The 20,595-nt window shown below is 40.3% G+C and overlaps 1 protein-coding gene across 2 annotated transcripts in view; it reads right to left on the bottom strand.

Moving 5' to 3' along the window:
* MBOAT2 (membrane bound glycerophospholipid O-acyltransferase 2) overlaps positions 1-20,595 on the bottom strand; it is a 216,846-nt gene that overhangs the window by 177,541 nt on the left and 18,710 nt on the right. For both annotated transcript variants that reach the window (XM_084622614.1, XM_084622613.1), the window contains exon 2: positions 7,729-7,874. In XM_084622614.1, coding sequence (XP_084478740.1) covers positions 7,729-7,874 — 146 coding nt within the window. The remainder of the gene's footprint in view (positions 1-7,728; positions 7,875-20,595) is intronic.

The following is a 20,595-nucleotide window of genomic DNA, read 5'->3' as shown; positions in this document are numbered from 1 at the left end:
GAGGATGAAAGTAAAGTTCACATTTTGCAGTTCACTTGTCACATAAAGGGCAAATATGACAATTGAAGTTCCACACCAACAGCCATGGAGATGAATGTTCTACTTATCCAAAGAACAGGTACAGCATAGCAAGAACAATGTTGTTTTCCTAGACTAGGGGTGGGCAACCTTCGGCACGCAGCCCATCAGGACAGGGGTTCACGGCTTGTTCAGGGTAAGCCCCTGGCGGGACGCAAGATGCTTTGTTTACCTGAGTGTCCACAGGTATGGCCGCTCGCAGCTCCCAGTGGCCGCGGTTTGCCATTCCTGGCCAATGGGAGCTGCGGGAAGTGGTGAGGGCCGGGCCACTCCCATCAAACTATTTCATATTGGCAACCAAATTACCACCAGTTGGTGAAGATTCAGTGATTAAAACAATTTTGACGATCTGTACATTTTCTTCATTGTTTTTACATAACAATGTTTTTACATGGTGGTAGAAAGTCATTTTTCAACAGGAAAGTAGGATATTGGTAACAAATTTCCCTCTTAAGTTTATTTTCTTAATAGTATTTGTGACACTACGCCCCATATTCTTCAAAGAAATATGTTTATGATATGAATATGGCATAACTAAGATGTAGTTTATGCAAGATGGGTCATGTGAGATATTGGAAATGTTATGATTTACTGAATGTGATTATCTTATTTGTATGCATGTATCATTTCTCTATCTGAAGTTAGGAATATTAACTATGTATCAATTATAAAAGTGTTCTGGGGAACACCCACCAGACAGAAAGCAATCAGTCTGGATGGGCCATTAGGGAGAACAATAGGACTTTAGACATGCTAATCCCTCACCTTCCTGAGAAGTTTCCTGGGATGTTGCTGTGACACTGCAGAGTCATGTGATCATGTCACCTGGTACTGGATTCCATCTTGGACTACTAGTATTTTTTCACTGGGGGAGGGGAGGGAGAATGACACTCAGAGACAAAAGGATTCCCACCATATATAAATCCTTTTTAAGGCAGCGAAGTGAGGTAACCAGGGTGGGTTCTTTACTGAATCCCCACCCAAGATGACTGCTGGAAACACCTAAGACTGATCTCAGGAAGAGAAGAACTGGACCAAGGCTATGAGGTATCTGGCCCATGAAAGGAATATGTGGAATTCTAAGCTGCAAGCAAGAAAAGTTTGTCTTCAAGAATCTCTGCAACCTGCTTAAAATGACATTTAGGGTGAGAAATTACTACTTGTAGCCAGTAGTACATTAAGTTTAGTTTACGTGTTTGCTTTATTTGCTCAGTAATCTACTTTGATCTGTTTGCTATCCCTTATAATCACTTAAAATATGTTCTTTGTAGTTAATAAACTTGTTTTTCTTTTTTATAAACCAGTTTGTGCAATTCGTAACGGGGGGAGGGCAAAAAGCTGTGCATATCTTCCTCCACATTGAGGGAGGGGGTGATTTTCATGTGCTTACGCTGTACAGATTTCTGTGCAGCACAAGATGACACAATTTGGGGCTTACACTCCAAACACGGTGTGCACCTGGGTGCTGGGCAACTCTCTAGCCAAAGTTTTCCCATGTGGTGCGGATTTCAGTGTCTGTGTCCTTTTGCAGCTGGGTGTGGTCCTATCTCTGTGTGTGTATTAGAGGAGGCTTGAGGGTCTGGAACAGTAAGGCAGGGTGAGGGAACCCAGGCTGATGGAATGGGTGGGCTCAGTGGGACCCCAGTACATCAGGTGGCTCCCTGAAGTGGGGGCAACAGGTTATCTATGAGGAAAATGTGTTTGATCTTCACTAGGCAAACTCTCTCTCATTTTGGGACCGTCTTAATCAAAAAGAGATCAAATGGTTAAAATACCACTAATTTATTTGGAAATTTTCTTTCCCATACAAATACAGCCTAAAAATCAGCTGCTGTTGCTAGTCACCTTCAGCTCAGTTATCACAGACATTTATAAGGCAGGTTTTCCTATAAATCTTGGTCACTCATTTCTTTCAAAAACGGCCTGGTCTTTTTGATATAAAAGCAGGTCCAATTCACATGGATCTTCATGATTACAAAAAGATCCTTGCATCAGCAGGAGCTAGCCTATTAAAGATATAAGAAGGCTAATATTCATATTGGCTTTGATGTAACACTGTTTCAACTTTTTTTAAAGAAATAAATGCTACACTGCATATTTTAAGAGTATTGTAAAGATGTTTTATCCACTTATCCATCTCATTTTATGGCAATTAATACTAAGAAGGAAAAGCATTTATTTTTAAAAAAGCTAAAATTGTCAATACTATTTTCTATTTCAAGTCCTTATTAGTTACAATGAATTCCGTAACTATACTTTCTTTTTTAATTCAAAAGCTAAAGATCAGGAATAAGATTATGCATCTTCAAGAAACCCCACAAATACTTTACCATAAAAAACATGCCTTGTGGTAGAATTGCAATCCATATTAGCAAGTTAACACTCAGTCTCTAAAAGTATTAATTCTTTTATACAAGAACAGAAAGGTAATACTAGCAACGTGATTGATCTTTGAGTCATATGCAATTCAATTACAAGAGCATTCAAATGAATAGAAAACAATAAACCTAAATATTTTAAATTAACCCATTTAGCTATGTGCTAGGTACATTCTAAGGGTGCTTCAATATTTACTTTCAAAGAGGACACTATGACCTTTCTTTGTGCCCCAAATCACCATGCCAGTGTGATAAAGGTGATTTAATATTCTGTGGAGTTCACTTGAGGCAAGCAGGTTATATTATTAGTTAAGTACATTCGTGGAGGATGGTAGATTCCAAACTATTCCCTGCATTTGGAGTCTCTGAGAGTGAAATTGGGGATTCAGGACAGAAAAAAGAAGAGTACTCCCTCTGGAGCTGGATTTACTACACACACTGCCATCTAATCAGACAACTGAGTAGCTGGAGAGGAGGTTGGTAGATTTTATTAAAGTGAAATTTGAGTGTATTGGAATTGTATTCATTTTAAAATGTAATTTGGTGTTTTGAGAGAGTCTTTGAATTTTACTGTAAAAACACTGTATAAGATAATATGCAAGGTTCTCTCTAATCTGTATATAGGGTGATGACATAAGCAAAGAGATTTTCTGTACTGTCTCCATTTGCAGACAGGAATGATACCAAACTATGTGGATTGACAGAAAAGATCAAAGACAGAAGAAAAAGTTGCTTTTTTCTCCTAACTAAGAGAGGACTAATGTTTTTGACTGAGATGTGAGGCAGCAGAAATTTGTAATCTAATATGCTTACTTATTGCCTTGGAAAAAGATGAAGTTATTTTATTCATATTTAACTACTGGAAACTATCAGGATATGTATAAGACAAACCTCATATCCAGCATTTCAGATTGCAAATTATTTAAAAATCTCTGAATTACAGAGGAGATATTGTCTTTTTCTATTTTATTAGGCTTTTTTTTTTCTTTTGGCTTCCTTTATAAAACTTTTATTTTCTAAATCAAGAGATAATTACTTAGGACCACATTCAGTAAAGCAAAGTCAAAACCAATGACACCCTAATTCATCAGTCTGGATGAAATTGCCAGTGAAGGGTTTCCACAAATCTTCAGTTCTGTACTTATTGTGTAGTTTTCTGTCTAACAGTAAATTTTAGAAATCCAAATTTAGAAGGAACAATACATTTTCATTTATTTTGAAATAATCTTGTTACTTTTCCTTGAAGGAGAGGTGTGAATTATCTTTTTGTTATAAAAAGACCATATCACTGCACTATATGTTTGCCGTATTTGATAAAAGGAGAGTAAGTAACGGGTTGCCAACTTTGGTTGGACAAATTCCTGGAGATTTCATAACATAATCTTCCTGGAGACTCTGGGACAATCCTGGAGGGTTGGCAACCTTAAGTGTACAGCATATTCCACATTACTGGAGTATTGGTAGAGAAGGGTACAGCTTGCTAAGGAAGTACAGGCAGTGTAAAAAGGGAGACAGTGTTGCCTTATATATTAAAAATGTATACACTTGGCCTTTGGTTGAGATTGAAAAAGGAGACAGACTTCTTGAAAGTCTCTGGGTAAGGATGAAAGGGGTATTAAAAAAAAAAAACACAAGGGTGATGTCATGGTAGGCGTCTACTACACTCCACCTAATCAGGAAGAAGAGGTGGAGAAGGCTTTTTTTTGAACAACTAACAAAATCTTCCAAAGCACAGGACTTGGTGGAGGACTTCAACTACCCAAACATCTGTTCGGAAAACAACAGAGCAGGACACAGATTATCCAACAAGTTCTTGGACTGTACGGGAGACTTTTTTTTTATTTCAGAAGGTGGAGAAAGCTACTAGAGGAGTGGCTGTTTTAGATTTTATTTTGGCAAATAGGGAGGAACTGGTTGAGAACTTGAAAACGGAAGGCAGCTTAGGTGAAAGTGATCATGAAATGGTAGAGTTCACAATTCTAAGGAATGGTAGGAGGGAAAAACAGCCCAATAAAAATAATGGATTTCAAGAAGGCAGATTGGCAGAAAGCAGATAAACTCATGGAATTGTTAGGTAAGCAAGTCTTAGAGGAAAAACAGTTCTCATAACCAATCTAGGGAAATACAACCTAGATGGAGCTACTATAAGGTGGGTGCATACCTGGTTGGAAAACCTTTCCCAGACAGTAGTTATCAGTGGTTCACAGCCAAGCTGGAAGAGTACTCCATTTAGGAAGGAACAATCGGTTGCACACATACAAAACAGAAAATGACTGCCTTGGAAGGAGTACTGAGGAAAGGGATCTGGGAGACATAGTGGATCAAAAGCTAAATATGAGTCAACATTATAACACTGTTGCAAAAAAAGCAATCATCATTCTGGGATGTATTAGCAGGAGTATTGTAAGCAAGACACAAGAAGTAATTCTTCTGCTCTATTCTTCACTGATTAGGCCTCAACTGGAGAATTATTTTGGGTGCCACATTTCATTTGTGGATAAATTGGAGAAAGTCCAGAGAAGAGCAACAAAAATTATTAATAGTGTAGAAAATATGACCTATGAGGGAAGACTGAAAAAAGTGGGTTTGTTTAGTCTGGAAAAAGGGAAGACTGAGAGGGGACATGATAATAATTTTCAAGTACGTAAAAGGTTATTACAAGGAGGAGGGAGAAAAATTGTTTTAGTTAACCTCTGAGCATAGGACAAGAAGCAATGGCCTTCAATTCAGCAAGGACAGTTTAGATTGTACATTAGGAAAGCCCTCCTAACTGTCAGAGTGGTTAAGCACTGGAATAGATTGCATAGGGTATTGCATAGGAGATCTTGGCAGACCGGTAAAGTGCACAGACCACTACTGCTTATTGCCAACGTTAACCAAGCCAGCAGGCCATAAGTGAGCCTATGCTGCAGCCTTAGCATGACCGAGTCAGGAGGGGAGGGGTTTTGAACTACCACAAAAAGGACAGCGTGACCCAGAGTCCTTTCTGATAACATCTCTGTTGAAACTGCTGAGGTATGCGTTTAAGAAAAAGCAAGAAGCTTATCTATATGTGCCCTCAGGGATGTGTCCGTCAAGCCCTCAAGGCATGCAAACTCTGCAAAAACACATCTGGCTAATTAGTAATCAGAGGGAATTCTCTTGCTTAACCTTTGAAATTGCTTGCTTAACAAGTTTTATTTGAGTGATGTGTTATTGTAATACTAATGAATAAATAAGGGAAGAAAGTTTGGGGTAGTTGGATTCTTCAGGGACTCTTCTTCTGGACACATCTTGAGGGTCTCACCAGCAGACACAAGATTGGCCATTGGAAGGCTGCCGCTGTGCCACTGGAGAGCCACACCCAACTTCAGTAATTGAGGGTTGGGGGAGTTTTACTAACCTGTTGCGGACATGTGTAAGTGCCTGACACTAAGTTAAGTATAGCTTTAAGTGAGAGCACTCTTGTATCGTCCTGTTTGTGCCAGTCATCCATCGGTCAGACAGCCATGTCTCCATTGATTTATTTCCTGACACCACCTGGCACAGAATAAAGCTACCAAGAGCTTTGGGTTGAAAGAACCCTACGAGTAACAAGGGCAGTTGTGGAATCTCCATCACTGGAGATTTTTAAGAACAGGTTAGACAAATGCCTTTCAGCGATGGTCTAGATAATACTTAGCCCTGCTTAAGTGAAGGGGACTGGACTAGATCACCTCTCGAGGTCCCTTCCAGACTTCCATGATTATGTGCATGTGTATAAATAATAAACTGCAAACTTATACACGTAAAACTGAAAGATAACATTAATTAAGAATACGCCTAACTTTCTGATTTCCTGAATCTATAAGCAATGTCTGCAGCAAGCAGATGTTCGGGTATCTGTGTGGCTAAACTGAATATAGGGGGTCACAATTGTAGTTCAGAATCCAAGAACTATGCAAAGGGAAGGGGGGGTGGCATTAGCTCATCCTATCTTCTTAATGTTTTTAAAGCATTGCCAGAATATTTTAGTCAATTAAGAAAATGCCTTGGCCAATATATACCGGTGCCTCAAGAGAAAGTTGGACTAGCTGTTGTGCCACACACCAATTAAGACAACTCCCTCTTATTTCATCCTGAACTAGCCTGATAAGTACTGAGCCACACTGCACTGAAAAAACTACATTATTCAGTCTGTAGTGTAATTTACCTACATAAAAGTAAATGCATTTCTTGTTTTGCCCCTACTGCTGTTCTGGCCAGTTACAGCTTGAGTATATACAATGGTGAAGAGTATATGGCAGAAGATCCTATATAGAATATCATATATTGGGATATTCCAACAGCAGTCACAACTGAATCTTAAAATGACACCTGCCGGAGTCTACCTTCCTTCCAGGCCCTCCTTGGTGCCAGAGCAACAATCAACAATTCTGTTCACCTCCCCTCTCCCTCGTATTCAAATCTGTATTCAGTATTCAACAAAAAACCAATGCAAGCTAATTGAGCAAGCTAATTTGAGATTAAGAAGTGCTATCTAGCCATGTGATTAATTTAGTATTGCCTTATAGCTCGGCTTGGACATACTAGTTTTATTGAGAAGTGTTGGTAAATGTTGATTTCATTGCACACACACACACACACACACACACAAAGTATGTCCATAAATGATAATAAAAATTTATAGACAAGCAAAGAAAGAAAAATACAGCTTGAGAATTTATCAGAGTTTGATTTCAGGATTCTTATTTTGTATACTTTGACCTGTGATATTGACCGTTTGCATTTTAACAGTTAGAGCTTTAATTTTTTAGTCTCAAAGTCTGTCATTAAATAATTTCCTGCAATTGTGAAAATTTAAATCAATAAAAACAGAAAAAATAGACACAGATATTATCCATTGAAGCTATAAAAATATATATATATATATATATACACACACACACACACTTTCTGCAACACCTACTCAGAGCAGTATGTTACACAAATTTGTCACAAGTTGTACAAGTCACAAAATTAGTTTTTATTTTAGCTCTTCCCTTCTCTCCTCCCGAAAACAGCTGCAAGACACAATCCTTTGAAAAGACCTTCAGAGAATTAAATAATGTGGCATTTGGAGTACTTTCCATCTCAGTTACATTGGGTGGAGCATATATTACTTTGTTTCTTTCTGTACATTTGTGTACAGCAACCAAAAGAGAACACAGAAAGTAGCAAACTTAACTGTAATAAACTTCAGTAGCACTAAATACCAAAATGTATGTAACAAAACACATGAAACAGTTGAAAAAGAAGATAAAATGTTACTTACCATCCAAAACAAAAAAGTGCAAGATAAAGGCCTAAAAGCGTGGCAACAACATGTCTTATAAATGAGCTAGTTTTGCTTGAATGAAGGTACGTTCGAAACCAAATAGCCGCAAGCAAGGCAAAGAGTTGGCACACTACAAAGTTGACCTGCAGAGAAAAGACAGCGGTTATCCTACACAATCATCATAACTGAAGCATCTCACAATTTTAAAGAATTAATCTTCACACCACATTCCTAAGGTAGGAAAGTCTATATCCATTTTACAGATGGAAAACTAAAAGGAACAGAGAGGCTGATTCATGAAGATTACAGAGGAAGTCTGTGACAGATCCAGAAACTGAACGAAAATAACATAAGTCCCAGACCAGTGCCTTAACCACAAAGCCATTCTTCCATGTCTGATAACTCAACTTTGTTTTTGAATTGAGATATCATTTTTAGAATGTGGCCTTCTTTAGTCGGAGACTAAAGCTGACTTCTGTTCCCATCAGGGCAGAGAACCTACTTTGATGGTCTGTCCTCAGATCTAGAAGAACCAGTGGAAGTTCTCAGAGTAGCAGTCATGTTAGTCTGTATCCGCAAGCTTTCGTGAACTACAGCTCACTTCATTGGAAGTTTTGGAACTGAACAGAGGCAGACTGTTGTGTAGCCAGATCCTCACATCAAAATCAAGGCGGGATACTATGTTTATCTTATGTTCTTTGACATCCTAAATACCCCTTTCCTTTTACTGTGCTGTCCTCACCAGCATCTTGACTTATAATACAGGTGACCTGCCATTCTGCTGTAGGTGAAATGATTAGGAAGGCGGCTATAGCACTGGAAACAGAAGTTACATTCTGAGTCAAACTGATTGTGGCAAGAAGAGTTTTCAAAGTCTTATGCCAAGGCTGTGATGAAGTGGTTCTCTTCCTCTAACATAACAATCACGGAGTCTTGCCAGCAGAACTGTCTTGGGCTATGGATAGCCTGATAAACTGAATTCTCTTTACTCAGAATAGAATGTTTCTAACCATCACAAAATTTTCCATCTCTTTTGCAGACCAGATTATTCCAAATCTATTTTTATATCAGCTGAACACTTTCAGGCTGGGGAGAACTGTAGTCTCTTCTCTATTTACATTTCCACACAAGTTATTCACTATTTCTGTAAGTGTTTGGGTAGCTTCAATCTGCAACCTGAAATTTGGACACTTGCCCCTCCTCTTCATAAAAATTGTTGAAGTTTACATTGATACACTGCTCTTAATGGTGGAGACTATCGTTCTTTCCTTCAAGAAAACATGGTACCAACATCAGACACATGAGAAATTGTTACGCCATTTCACTTGTTGTTGACATTCTGTAGTCTTCCTTTTTTGGGAAAATTATGGAACACGTTACAGCACAACACAGCAACTGTGTACCCAGAGTCCTCACAACTTCCTTAATACCTTTCAATTTGCTCTGGTCTTGTTGCTAGACAATCTCCTGGTGACATACACAGATCAAATATCCATGCAGACTTTCAGGTCTTCCAGAAACCTGAGACTCAACTGAACATGGAAGTCTTGTCGATATTTCCTGGCAGGAAATGACAGGGTGGCATTGGATTGACTCATTTCTTCCTCTCTGGGAAGCTGCAGAAGACAGCATTGAGAGTCTGTCCATTTGCCCCAAAGTTTCTCTCAAGAGTGGTACTGAAGGGTTCAGGTGCATCACCCTCCTCTCAACAATCAGCCAACAAAAGAAAGTCTGATCCACATTTATCCATTCTCTTATCTTACTTCAAAATACTTCATTTTAACTTTTCAACAGCTACGCAGCCTCCACTCCAACATCAGTGCCAGCCTCAATCACCAGCTTGTCTATTTCACCCATAAGTGCCTCCATGCATTCTCCCATTAAACAGGGGAAGCCAACCCCACATCCATTTTCAAGTACCCCAGTAAAACTCATTTCAAAAGTGCCATCTGACGACAGCTAGCAAAGCAGTGAGTAGTCATTACTGCTACCAATTTTACACAATTCATGGTCAAAGCTAGTTTTTGCTAAAACATTCTATTATTTTTGTACCCTATTCTCTCTGTCCACCCCCTTCCTCATCACCATGTCTTTGTTTCCTCCACCTGCACTCTTTTTAGACTCTAAGCTCTTTGGGGAAGGGACTGTCATGTACTATATATTTGTACAGTACATAGCATAATGGGCCACTAACCTGGTTGAAGCCACTTGGCACCATGATAATATACATGTCAAATATTATTAATACATAAGAGTGGGTGGGTTGCAAAACCATCTGTATTTTTGATGACACTTTGCTCTACACATCTCTGTTTTTCCAGACCTAGACAGAGTGTTGCTCAGTTTTTTCAGTCTGGCACAGAAAGATACTTGAATTAAATCTAGTTGACTCAAGATCAATCCAGATAAAAGAGATTAAAAATGTTTCATAAAAACAGGCCTAACGTGGACGCCTGGAATACCACACTAAACACCTCTGACAACAAAATACAAAGTTTGTAAGGACCCTGTACTTATGGCCATTCAGCCAGTTTTCAATCTATGACAGTGCATTTATTAAATTAATTTGGATTAGTTTTTCAAGTAGAAATTGAATACCACCAGCTTCCTCTGTAACCCTCATTTAATCTGTATCACAGATTCTCCATTTTTACAAATGTCAGTGCCCACTTTTGTAAGACACGCTGAGACCTTATGTAAGTGCAAAGTTTATTATCGCTAAGATGTTATAAAATTTGAATTTACATCTATTGCTTTCCTTCAATTAATTTTTAACTGAACAAAGTCACACAAAACTTGACTGCCATAATATGTTCTTTATAAAACCATTTAACATTATCCTGCAGATATTGTGTTCCCCTGCCATTTTCTATTTTATTATGTTAGCAGAGAAAGTAGTTAGGAGTTATGGGATTGTAAATTGCCAGGATCAGTCTTTTTAAATTAAGTCCTCATATAAAGCTGCGCAACCCCCACTGCCCTAGATTATGTTATCAGCAACACCAGCACAACCCTAAATGAAGACAATGATGTTGCACAGGGTGCCAATTAAGTTCCAAGCGCAGAGTTGTAGGCCTGTTACCAATGTTACATTGTTCAACTTATTCCTTAAAAACTACCCAAAATTAGTCAAATTCACAGTAAGCATATTTAGCTATATATGTCCTAAAGTTCACAAACATTCACATACATGCACCCAAAAATGGAATCATGATGTGTACACAACCTTGTGTTTCCTTTCAACTGTTCATTACACATACCTCACTGCACTAGGAATCCCTGTTGAGGTTACAGGGACAAACCATCCCGATGTGTCGAAAGAATAGTAAATATGGCAGGCGACCAGCTTGGCTTAACGGTGAAATCCTAGCGGATCTTAAGCATAAAAAAGAAGCTTACAAGAAGTGGAAGGTTGGACATATGACCAGGAAAGAGTATAAAAATATTGCTCGGGCATGTAGGAATGAAATTAGGAGGGCCAAATCGCACCTGGAGCTGCAGCTAGAGAGAGATGTTAAGAGTAACAAGAAGGGTTTCTTCAGGTATGTTGGCAACAAGAAGAAAGCCAAGGAAAGTGTGGGCCCCCTTAATGGATGAGGGAGGCAACCTAGTGACAGAGGATGTGGAAAAAGCTAATGTACTCAATGCTTTTTTTGCCTCTGTCTTCACGAACAAGGTCAGTTCCCAGACTGCTGCGCTGGGCATCACAACCTGGGGAATAGATGGCCAGCCCTCTGTGGAGAAAGAGGTGGTTAGGGACTATTTAGAAAAGCTGGACGTGCACAAGTCCATGGGGCCGGACAAGTTGCATCCGAGAGTGCTAAAGGAACTGGCGGCTGTGATTGCAGAGCCATTGGCCATTATCTTTGAAAACTCGTGGCGAACGGGGGAAGTCCCGGATGACTGGAAAAAGGCTAATGTAGTGCCAATCTTTAAAAAAAGGAAGAAGGAGGATCCTGGGAACTACAGGCCAGTGAGCCTCACTTCAGTCCCGGAAAAATCATGGAGCAGGTCCTCAAAGAATCAATCCTGAAGCACTTACATGAGAGGAAAGTGATCAGGAACAGTCAGCATGGATTCACCAAGGGAAGGTCATGCCTGACTAATCTAATCGCCTTCTATGATGAGATTACTGGTTCTGTGGATGAAGGGAAAGCAGTGGATGTATTGTATCTTGACTTTAGCAAAGCTTTTGACACGGTCTCCCACAGTATTCTTGTCAGCAAGTTAAGGAAGTATGGACTGGATGATTGCACTATAAAGGTGGGTAGAAAGTTGGCTAGATTGTCGGGCTGAACGGGTAGTGATCAATGGCTCCATGTCTAGTTGGCAGCCAGTGTCAAGTGGAGTGCCCCAGGGGTCGGTCCTGGGGCCAATTTTATTCAATATCTTCATAAATGATCTGGAGGATGGTGTGGATTGCACTCTCAGCAAATTTGCGGATGATACTAAACTGGGAGGAGTGGTAGATATGCTGGAGGGCAGGGATAGGATACAGAGGGACCTAGACAAATTGGAGGATTGGGCCAAAAGAAATCTGATGAGGTTCAATAAGGATAAGTGCAGGGTCCTGCACTTAGGACGGAAGAACCCAATGCACAGCTACAGACTAGGGACCGAATGGCTAGGCAGCAGTTCTGCGGAAAAGGACCTAGGGGTGACAGTGGACGAGAAGCTGGATATGAGTCAGCAGTGTGCCCTTGTTGCCAAGAAGGCCAATGGCATTTTGGGATGTATAAGTAGGGGCATAGAGAGCATATCGAGGGACGTGATCGTCCCCCTCTATTCGACATTGGTGAGGCCTCATCTGGAGTAGTGTGTCCAGTTTTGGATCCCACACTACAAGAAGGATGTGGATAAATTGGAAAGAGTCCAGCGAAGGGCAACAAAAATGATTAGGGGTCTGGAACACATGACTTATGAGAAGAGGCTGAGGGAACTGGGATTGTTTAGTCTGCGGAAGAGAAGAACGAGGGGGGATTTGATAGCTGCTTTCAACTACCTGAGAGGTGGTTCCAAAGAGGATGGTTCTAGACTATTCTCAGTGGTGGAAGAGGACAGGACAAGGAGTAATGGTCTCAAGTTGCAGTGGGGGAGGTTTAGCTTGGATATTAGGAAAAACTTTTTTACTAGGAGGGTGGTGAAACACTGGAATGCGTTGCCTAGGGAGGTGGTGGAATCTCCTTCCTTAGAAGTTTTTAAGGTCAGGCTTGACAAAGCCCTGGCTGGGATGATTTAATTGGGGTTGGGTCCTGCTTTTGAGCAGGGGGTTGGACTAGATGACCTCCTGAGATCCCTTCCAACCCTGATATTCTATGATTCTATGATCTTATCTGACACTTAGATTACAGGTTTCAGAGTGGTAGCTGTCTTAGTCTGTATCAGTAGAAACAACAAGGAGTCCTTGTGGCACCTTAGAGACTAACAAATTTATTTGGGCATAAGCTTTTGTGAGCTAATACGCACTTCATCACATGCATGGAGCGGAAAATTCAGTAGGCAGGTATAAAAGAAAAGATGGGAGTTGCCTTAGCAAGTGGGGGTCAGTGCTAACGAGCCAATTCAATTAAGGTGGAAGTGGCCTATTCTCAACAGTTGAGGGAGGGGAAATCGCTTTTGTAATGCTAATGAGGTCAATGCAATCAAGGTGGACCATTTCAAACAGTTGACAAGGAGGCGTCAGTATCAGCAGAGGGAAATTTGTTTTTGTGGTGACCCATCCACTCCCAGTCTTTATTCAGGCCTAATTTGATGGTGTGAAGGTTGCCGATTAATTCCAGTTCTGTAGTTTCTCGCTGGAGTCTGTTTTTGAAGTTTTTTTGTTGAAGAATTGCCACTTTTAAGTCTGTTATTGAGTGTCCAGGGAACCTGAAGTATTCTCTGACTGGTTTTTGAATGCTATAATTCTAGATGTCTGATTTGTGTCCATTTATTCTTTTGCATAGAGAATGTCCTGTTTGGCCAATGTACATGGCAGAGGGGCATTGCTGGCACAGGATGGCATGTATCACATTGGTAGATGTGCAGGTGAACGAACCCCTGCTGGTGTGGCTGATGTGATTAGGTCCTATGATGGTGTCCCCTGAATAGATATGCGGACAGTGTTGGTGACCAGGTTTGTTGCAGGGATTGGTTAGATTACAAGCTCTCCTGGGCTGAGACTGTGTTTTTAAGGTACTTGTAGTTAATTATAGCATGTCTATGTTAAAAAGAACCTTAAGTTTTCAAAATGCAGCACTCAAAAGATAGGAAATGCCAGAATTAAGGTTGCCTGTGCAACCTTAATTCACCCTTCTTGGGCATACACATTATGATATTGTCTTTAACTACACAACCAAATACTTCCCTCCTCCCCAAACTGTGCCTCATTCAGTGAACAATTAGTTGATTTACTGTTTCTTCCCTCTCTTTCTGTGTATCCTCAGGCCTTATTTAAACACACATCACTCAACCCTCATTTCCATGGAGCTCTCACCAGACTGAGTGCTGCACAAACAATGAATTCACCTTCATAGCACCACTGTAAAGTTAGGTGCTACTATCCCAATTTTACAGATTGGTCTAATCACTCTGTACTTCAGATGCCCAAGTGTCTACTAATTTTGGGTGCCCAACTTGAGACACCTAGGGCCTGATTTTTTCAGAGTACTTAGCATTTTTATTAACACGTTATATGTCAAAGCACAATTCCAATTGCTCTGCGGGAATGACCCATGTGTAGCCCATTTGGTATATATGAACTGTGTGGGAAGGCAGTATGCTCAGTAAAGAAAGACTTTCTTTGGAGGATTTATCTGCCAAACTAATAAGGCTCAATGAGAATGTGAGCACAGAAATTTTTTAATGGATGCCAGTAACTTGGCCAAATTTGGGTGGATGATTCTTTTTTTTTTTTTTAAAAATTGGCACCATGGAGACCTCCTGCTCTTACTCCACCCCCAACGGCCCAGGAAATTTTGAGTCCCCACTTCAAAGCATGTACCAACTCTACTGTCTCAATGAAACAGTTGCAGATTCACACGCATACGCACACAAGCTATTTTAGCTGAAACATTCTGGAAATAAAAAAATCTGCCTGAGGCTCACATCCAGCATGGTTAAAGTTTGATTAAACTGATTAAAGTTTGGCAAGGTTATAAGCAACTAAAACAGGGTTTTATAGTGGGAAGCAACAAGCAACCCTAACTATAGGCAGCATGAACATCTCGTCTATAATTACAGTAGCACTTAGAGGTCCCAACAGATATTAAGGTTCTGTTGTGCAAGGCAGTGTACATACTAGGGCTGTGGATTAGTCACAGTTAACTCACACGATTAACTCAAATAAATTAATCATGATAAAAAAATCAATCACCATTAATCGCAGTTTTAATTGTACTGTTAAACAATAGAATACCAATTGAAATTTATTAAATATTTTGGATGTTTTTCTACATTTTTATATATATTGTATTCTGCATTGTAATTGAAATCAAAGTGTATATTATTTTTATTACAAATATTAGCACTGTAAAAATTTATAAAATAGTATTTTTCAATTCACCGCATACAAGTACCATAGTACAATCTTTGTCGTGAAAGTGCAATTTACAAATGTAGATTTTTTTTTGTTACATAACTCTACTCAAAACCAAAACACTGTAAAACTTCAGAGCCTACAAGTCCACTCAGTCCTATTTCTTGTTCAGCCAATCGTTAAGACAAACAAGTTTGTTTACAGGAGATAAAGCTGCCCTCGTTATTTACAATGTCAAGAGAAAGTGAGAACAGGCATTTGCATGGCACTTTTGTAGCCGGCATTACAAGGTATTTATGTGCCAGATATGCTAAACATCGTATGACCCTTCATGCTTCAGCCACCATTCCAGAGGACATGCTTCCATTCTGATGACGCTTATTAAAAAAATTACTGTGTTAATTACATTTGCACTGAACTCCTTGGGGGAGAAGTGTATGTCCCCTGCTCTGTTTTACCCGCATTCTGCCTTATATTTCATGTTATAGCAGTCTCGGATGATGACCCAGCACATGTTCATTTTAAGAACATTTTCACTGGATATTTCACAAAATGCAAAGAAGGTACAAATGTGAGATTTCTAACGAAATCTACAGCACTCAACCCAAGATGTAAGAATCTGAAGTGCCTTCCAAAATCTGAGTGGGACGACGTGTGGAGCATGCTTTCAGAAGTCTTACAAGAGCAACACTCCGATGCTGAAACTACACAACCCAAACCACCAAAAAAGAAAATCAACCATCTGCTGGTGGAATCTGACTCAGATGATGAAAATGAACATGCGCCGGTCTGCTTTGGATTGTTATCGACAAGAACCCGTCATCAGTATGGATGCATGTCCTCTGGAATGGTGGTTGAAGCATGAAGGGACATATGAATCTTTACAGCATCCAGCACATAATTATCTTGTGACACCGGCTACAACAATGCCATGCGAACACCTGTTCTCATTTTCAGGTGACACTGTGAACAGGAAGCGGACAGCATTATCTCCTGCCAATGTAAACAAACTTGTTTGTCTTAGCGATTGGCTGAATAAGAAGTAGGACTGAGTGGACTTGCAGGCTCTAAAATTTTACATTGTTTTACTTTTGAATGCAGTTTTTTTTTTTTAAACCTAATTCTACATTTTGCTGTCTAAATCCTCGGAGAACAAGAAAAAAAGGCACCTTTTGCTTTGCAGATTCTCTCACCACCTGGAAAGAATTTCTGGAAGAAATCTGAGTTCAGCTAAAAGTCTCCACATATCCTCCAACAAACTATAGATCCTTATCAGTCCAAGAAGGAAAAACTAAATGTTCCATGTGTTAAAAGACCAATAAGGAGGAAAGCCTTATAATTATTAAAAACAAAGATGTAGGAGAATTAAGTACTTTATATTTAATTTTTTCATTTAACTAAGGCCTCGTCTACACTACAAAATTAAGTTGACCTAAGTTAAGTCGACGTACAGCCACTGCAGTAATTACTGCGGTGGTTCACGTCCACACTACGGCACCTCAGTTGGTGGTTTGTCCCCCTACCAGGAGCACTTCCTCCAACTTAAGTGTGGGGTACTGACAACTGGACCCCCTCCGCTTCCTGCCCCAGGGCTGACAGCATGAGCAGGGTGGCCAGACTCCAGACAGGCGAAGTAAGTAACACAGTGTCTACACAGACACCACATCACCCTAATTACATCAACCTAAGCACTACACCTCTTGCAGAAGTGAAGTTATTAGATTGGTATAGTGGGCAACTTATATCAGTGGGAGCAACACTGTAGTGTAGACACTGATGGAGCTAGGTTGACGTAAGTTGCCTTACGTCGACCTAACTCTGTCGTGTAGACCAAGCCTAAGAGTTTAGGCTCATTATCCTCTCAACAGTAGCTACCCAGTGTGTCTGTAGCCAGGAGATACTGGAAACCCATCCAATCTCCCATACTACTTCATAATGGAGGAATCACCATAGGGGCATCTGCCCGATTGAGAAAAATAAAATAAAGTAAATTTACTGGTACACATGGTTGTTAATTGGATGGTACAGATTAAGTGTCCCAGACTGTAGAGGTTACATTTTTCATGGGACCTGCAATATCACAGCAGCAAAACTGTGGTTAACAGCTTGGCAGTAACAGCAGAAAAAAAGGTTACTAACCTTTCCTAACTGTTGTTCGAGAGGTGTTGCTCATGTCCATTCCACACTAGGTGTGTGCACGTCACGTGCACCGTTGCTGGAGATTTCTCCCTCAGTGGTATCCGTTGGGCCAGCTCTAGTGCCCTCTGGTGCTGGGCATTTATACGGGGTGCCGCTGGCCAGGCACACACCCTTGATTTCTCTTTTGTGGATCCCCTGCTTGCAGCCTGCCTTTCCTCTCGGTAAACTTCATCAAAACATGCCTCAGAATACTTATCAGCTGCCTTGATATCAAAACAACTTTTCTGAAGCAGCTGGTGAAGAATTATGTAGCATGCACATGGCCACTAAAAGGAAGGAGACACTAAGCCATTTGTAGAGCAAGCAGTCTTTCTTAAGAAAGCCACTGAATTCTTCAAACAAAAACTTCCAATGATGTAAACCCATGAAACCATTTCACTAATGGCATCATATTTAGTGACACTGTAAATAACAAAAACTGCCAAGCCACATTATAATTCAGGAAACATTGACTCTTCTCTCAAATATCAGTGTTAGATTGGGATCTCTTGCTGTCATTTAAGTCAATGCAATTTTCCTCTCTAATCAAGTAGTCAGTTGATGAATTCATGACATGGCTGCAGATATTTGTGAACAGATGTTTAAAAATCAGGAGAACCACTAGTTTTCCACAGAATAGGATAAAACCACAAGTGTGTCTTATTCCACTCAACGTTTTACATTTGTCCAGCATGAGCTGGAAGGAGCCATACATGAGGTCTGATTGATAGAACATGCTATAGGAAAAAAAGATATTTGAAGCTTTACAACAACTGGCTCCTGAAGAAAGGTGTCTGCAATCACTGTATTGGTATTTACACTCGCTGTGTAAGTCAGCAGTCCTTCCAAAATAGAATTCATTGGATTTAAATAGGCAAATTTTAAAGTCATGTGATCAAGCTCAGAGATGAAGCAAGGATTTTCCTTACTGTACATGTCTCTGTCCTTGCAGAACACTTCACTGATCATCACTGGCTTGCTCTGAAAACTTCTCCCCAAGGATGAAATATATGGTGTAGGTTCTCAGTCTGGAGGGTCACAAACAGATGCCAGTGGGTTGCAAATACCCTGCCTTTCCTAGATTGTGGGGGTCCAGATGTGGAAGAGATTGAACCAATTATTTAGACTAAATTTTTTGCAGATAAAGACCATCTTGCCAGGTATCTGTGCAGCGCCCAGCATGATGGGAAACCCCCCTCGATTTCAGTTTGGGTTTGGAGCCCTACTTTAATCATAAAATAAAAATAAATAAATAAAAATAATAGCTTTTTAAAGATCTGCAGTCACCATTAGTCTTGCTCAACTTTACCAAGACTGGCAGCAGCTTCTTTTGTCCAACTAATAATAAACCCCATCATTTTAAAATAAATGTGTTGACAGTCATCAGGACCACTAGCCATTCTCATTCACATTCTGAATGCTTCTTTTCCAGTATTTGCTGATTTTAGTCCAAAACTGTCTGTTTTTGCTGTATACTGTTTGTTAACTATATATTTCTAGTTAACTTTTTCAATTTTTGGCAAATAATTATTTAATTATGCTGGGAACAAGTAATGAAGAATATGATCTAGGCGCTAATAATCTGGTTGGTGCAATAAATGAGCATCAAATCCAATGAGCCTTTTAAATAAGGCTTCCTAAGTCTTTATTCAAAATCACTGCAAGGAAAGAAAAAATTTATAACTAAGGATTTAAAATGATGTGTCATTTTGAGTAAAAGTAGGTTTAAAGATTTTCAGAGTGAGAACAAGCCAATATTCAGACTCACTGGGGGAGATGAGATTCAAGCAGAAGGTAATAACTCTGATCAGTAAGCCAATCTCTCAGTGACTCAGCATCATTGGTTCTCAGCAATCATTTGTGGCTCCATGCAGCTACCTATGCACAGAAACAGCCAAACCCTAGGAAATCGATCTGGTTTAAAAGTGGAATTGGAATAAGAACGCTGATGCTTTTTTAAAAACAATAATGAGACAGAAGAAAAACATGACCTATGGTAGCACTTTTTCTGAAAGGAAACTGGTTTGGCCAGTTAAGGGCTCAGTAACTCAAATTGCAAATGAAAAACATTTACAACTTCAATACACAAACGAGTCTGGGTTTAAACGGTCAAGATGCATTTCCAAGCAAAACGTAATTTAACCACTGAATTCAGACAGAAATGTGTTCCGTCACCTACATAAACAAGTTATGGAATTTCACTGAGAAACAATATACTGAAAATTGTTATTTACATTTTGATCAGAATAGTCAAATGGCCAGGAAACAATTATGTATTTAACAACTCACTCACTATTAGGCCTTATAGATATTAACTTATAGCAACTGAAAGACACTTTTTTTAGGATTCCTTAATACTGTGATAAAAATGAACTTTCTAGTACAGAAGCCTAATCCAAACTCATTTTGATAGTCTAGAGTATGATACAAAGAAACAAAGAAAGACTTCGAAGGTATGTCTGCAAAGTAAGTGAGACCATGCTTTCCAGCATAGGATAGACAGATTACTCCTGGGGGAATTCTACACTATTGCGCAAGTGCAGAATTCATGTGCTGAGCAGATTTCCACACTCCCCTCCCCCAGAAAATAACTTCCGCTGGAAAGTTGCTGCAGTTATGTCTTTTGCCCACTAGGGGCCGCGGTGGGACTAGAACAGAGCAGACATTCCCGAGCCAGCCCCAGCTGCCGATAGGAAAAAGAAGGCAACACCCTGCCTCTGGGGCCAGGTCAGGAAGCTGGGGGTATGGGGGATAGACAGTGTGGGGCACACAGGGCTGCTGCGGGGGGGGGGGGGGATCACAGACTGGGGTTCAAAAGGGCTATTGGGGAAGGACAGACAGCGGCAGGGGCTGAATGGGAGTGGAGGTGCAGGGCCACATGGGGATGGAGGAGGGGTGCAGGGCCAAATGGAGACAGGGGAGGTGGTTGACTGAATGGGGGTGCAGAGCCACATGGGGTGCAGGGAGTGGCTGAGTAGGTGCACAGGGACACATGGGATGTTTGAGTGAAGATGCAGGGACACATTGGGATGAGGGGAGGAGGGATGGCTGAGGGGGCAGATGAGCCTGACTGAATAGGAGAGGCTAGAAGTCAGACAGGATCTGCATGGGAGAGGCTCCCTAACAATCCCTCCCCAAAAAAACCTGTTCCATACTTCTCCCACCCACAC

The sequence above is a fragment of the Lepidochelys olivacea genome, assembly GCF_965140295.1.
Source record: "Lepidochelys olivacea isolate rLepOli2 genome assembly, chromosome: 3".
NCBI classification, from domain to species: domain Eukaryota; kingdom Metazoa; phylum Chordata; order Testudines; family Cheloniidae; genus Lepidochelys; species Lepidochelys olivacea.
Note: the sequence above shows the minus strand (reverse complement) of the source record. Positions and strands in the feature narration are given on the sequence as shown.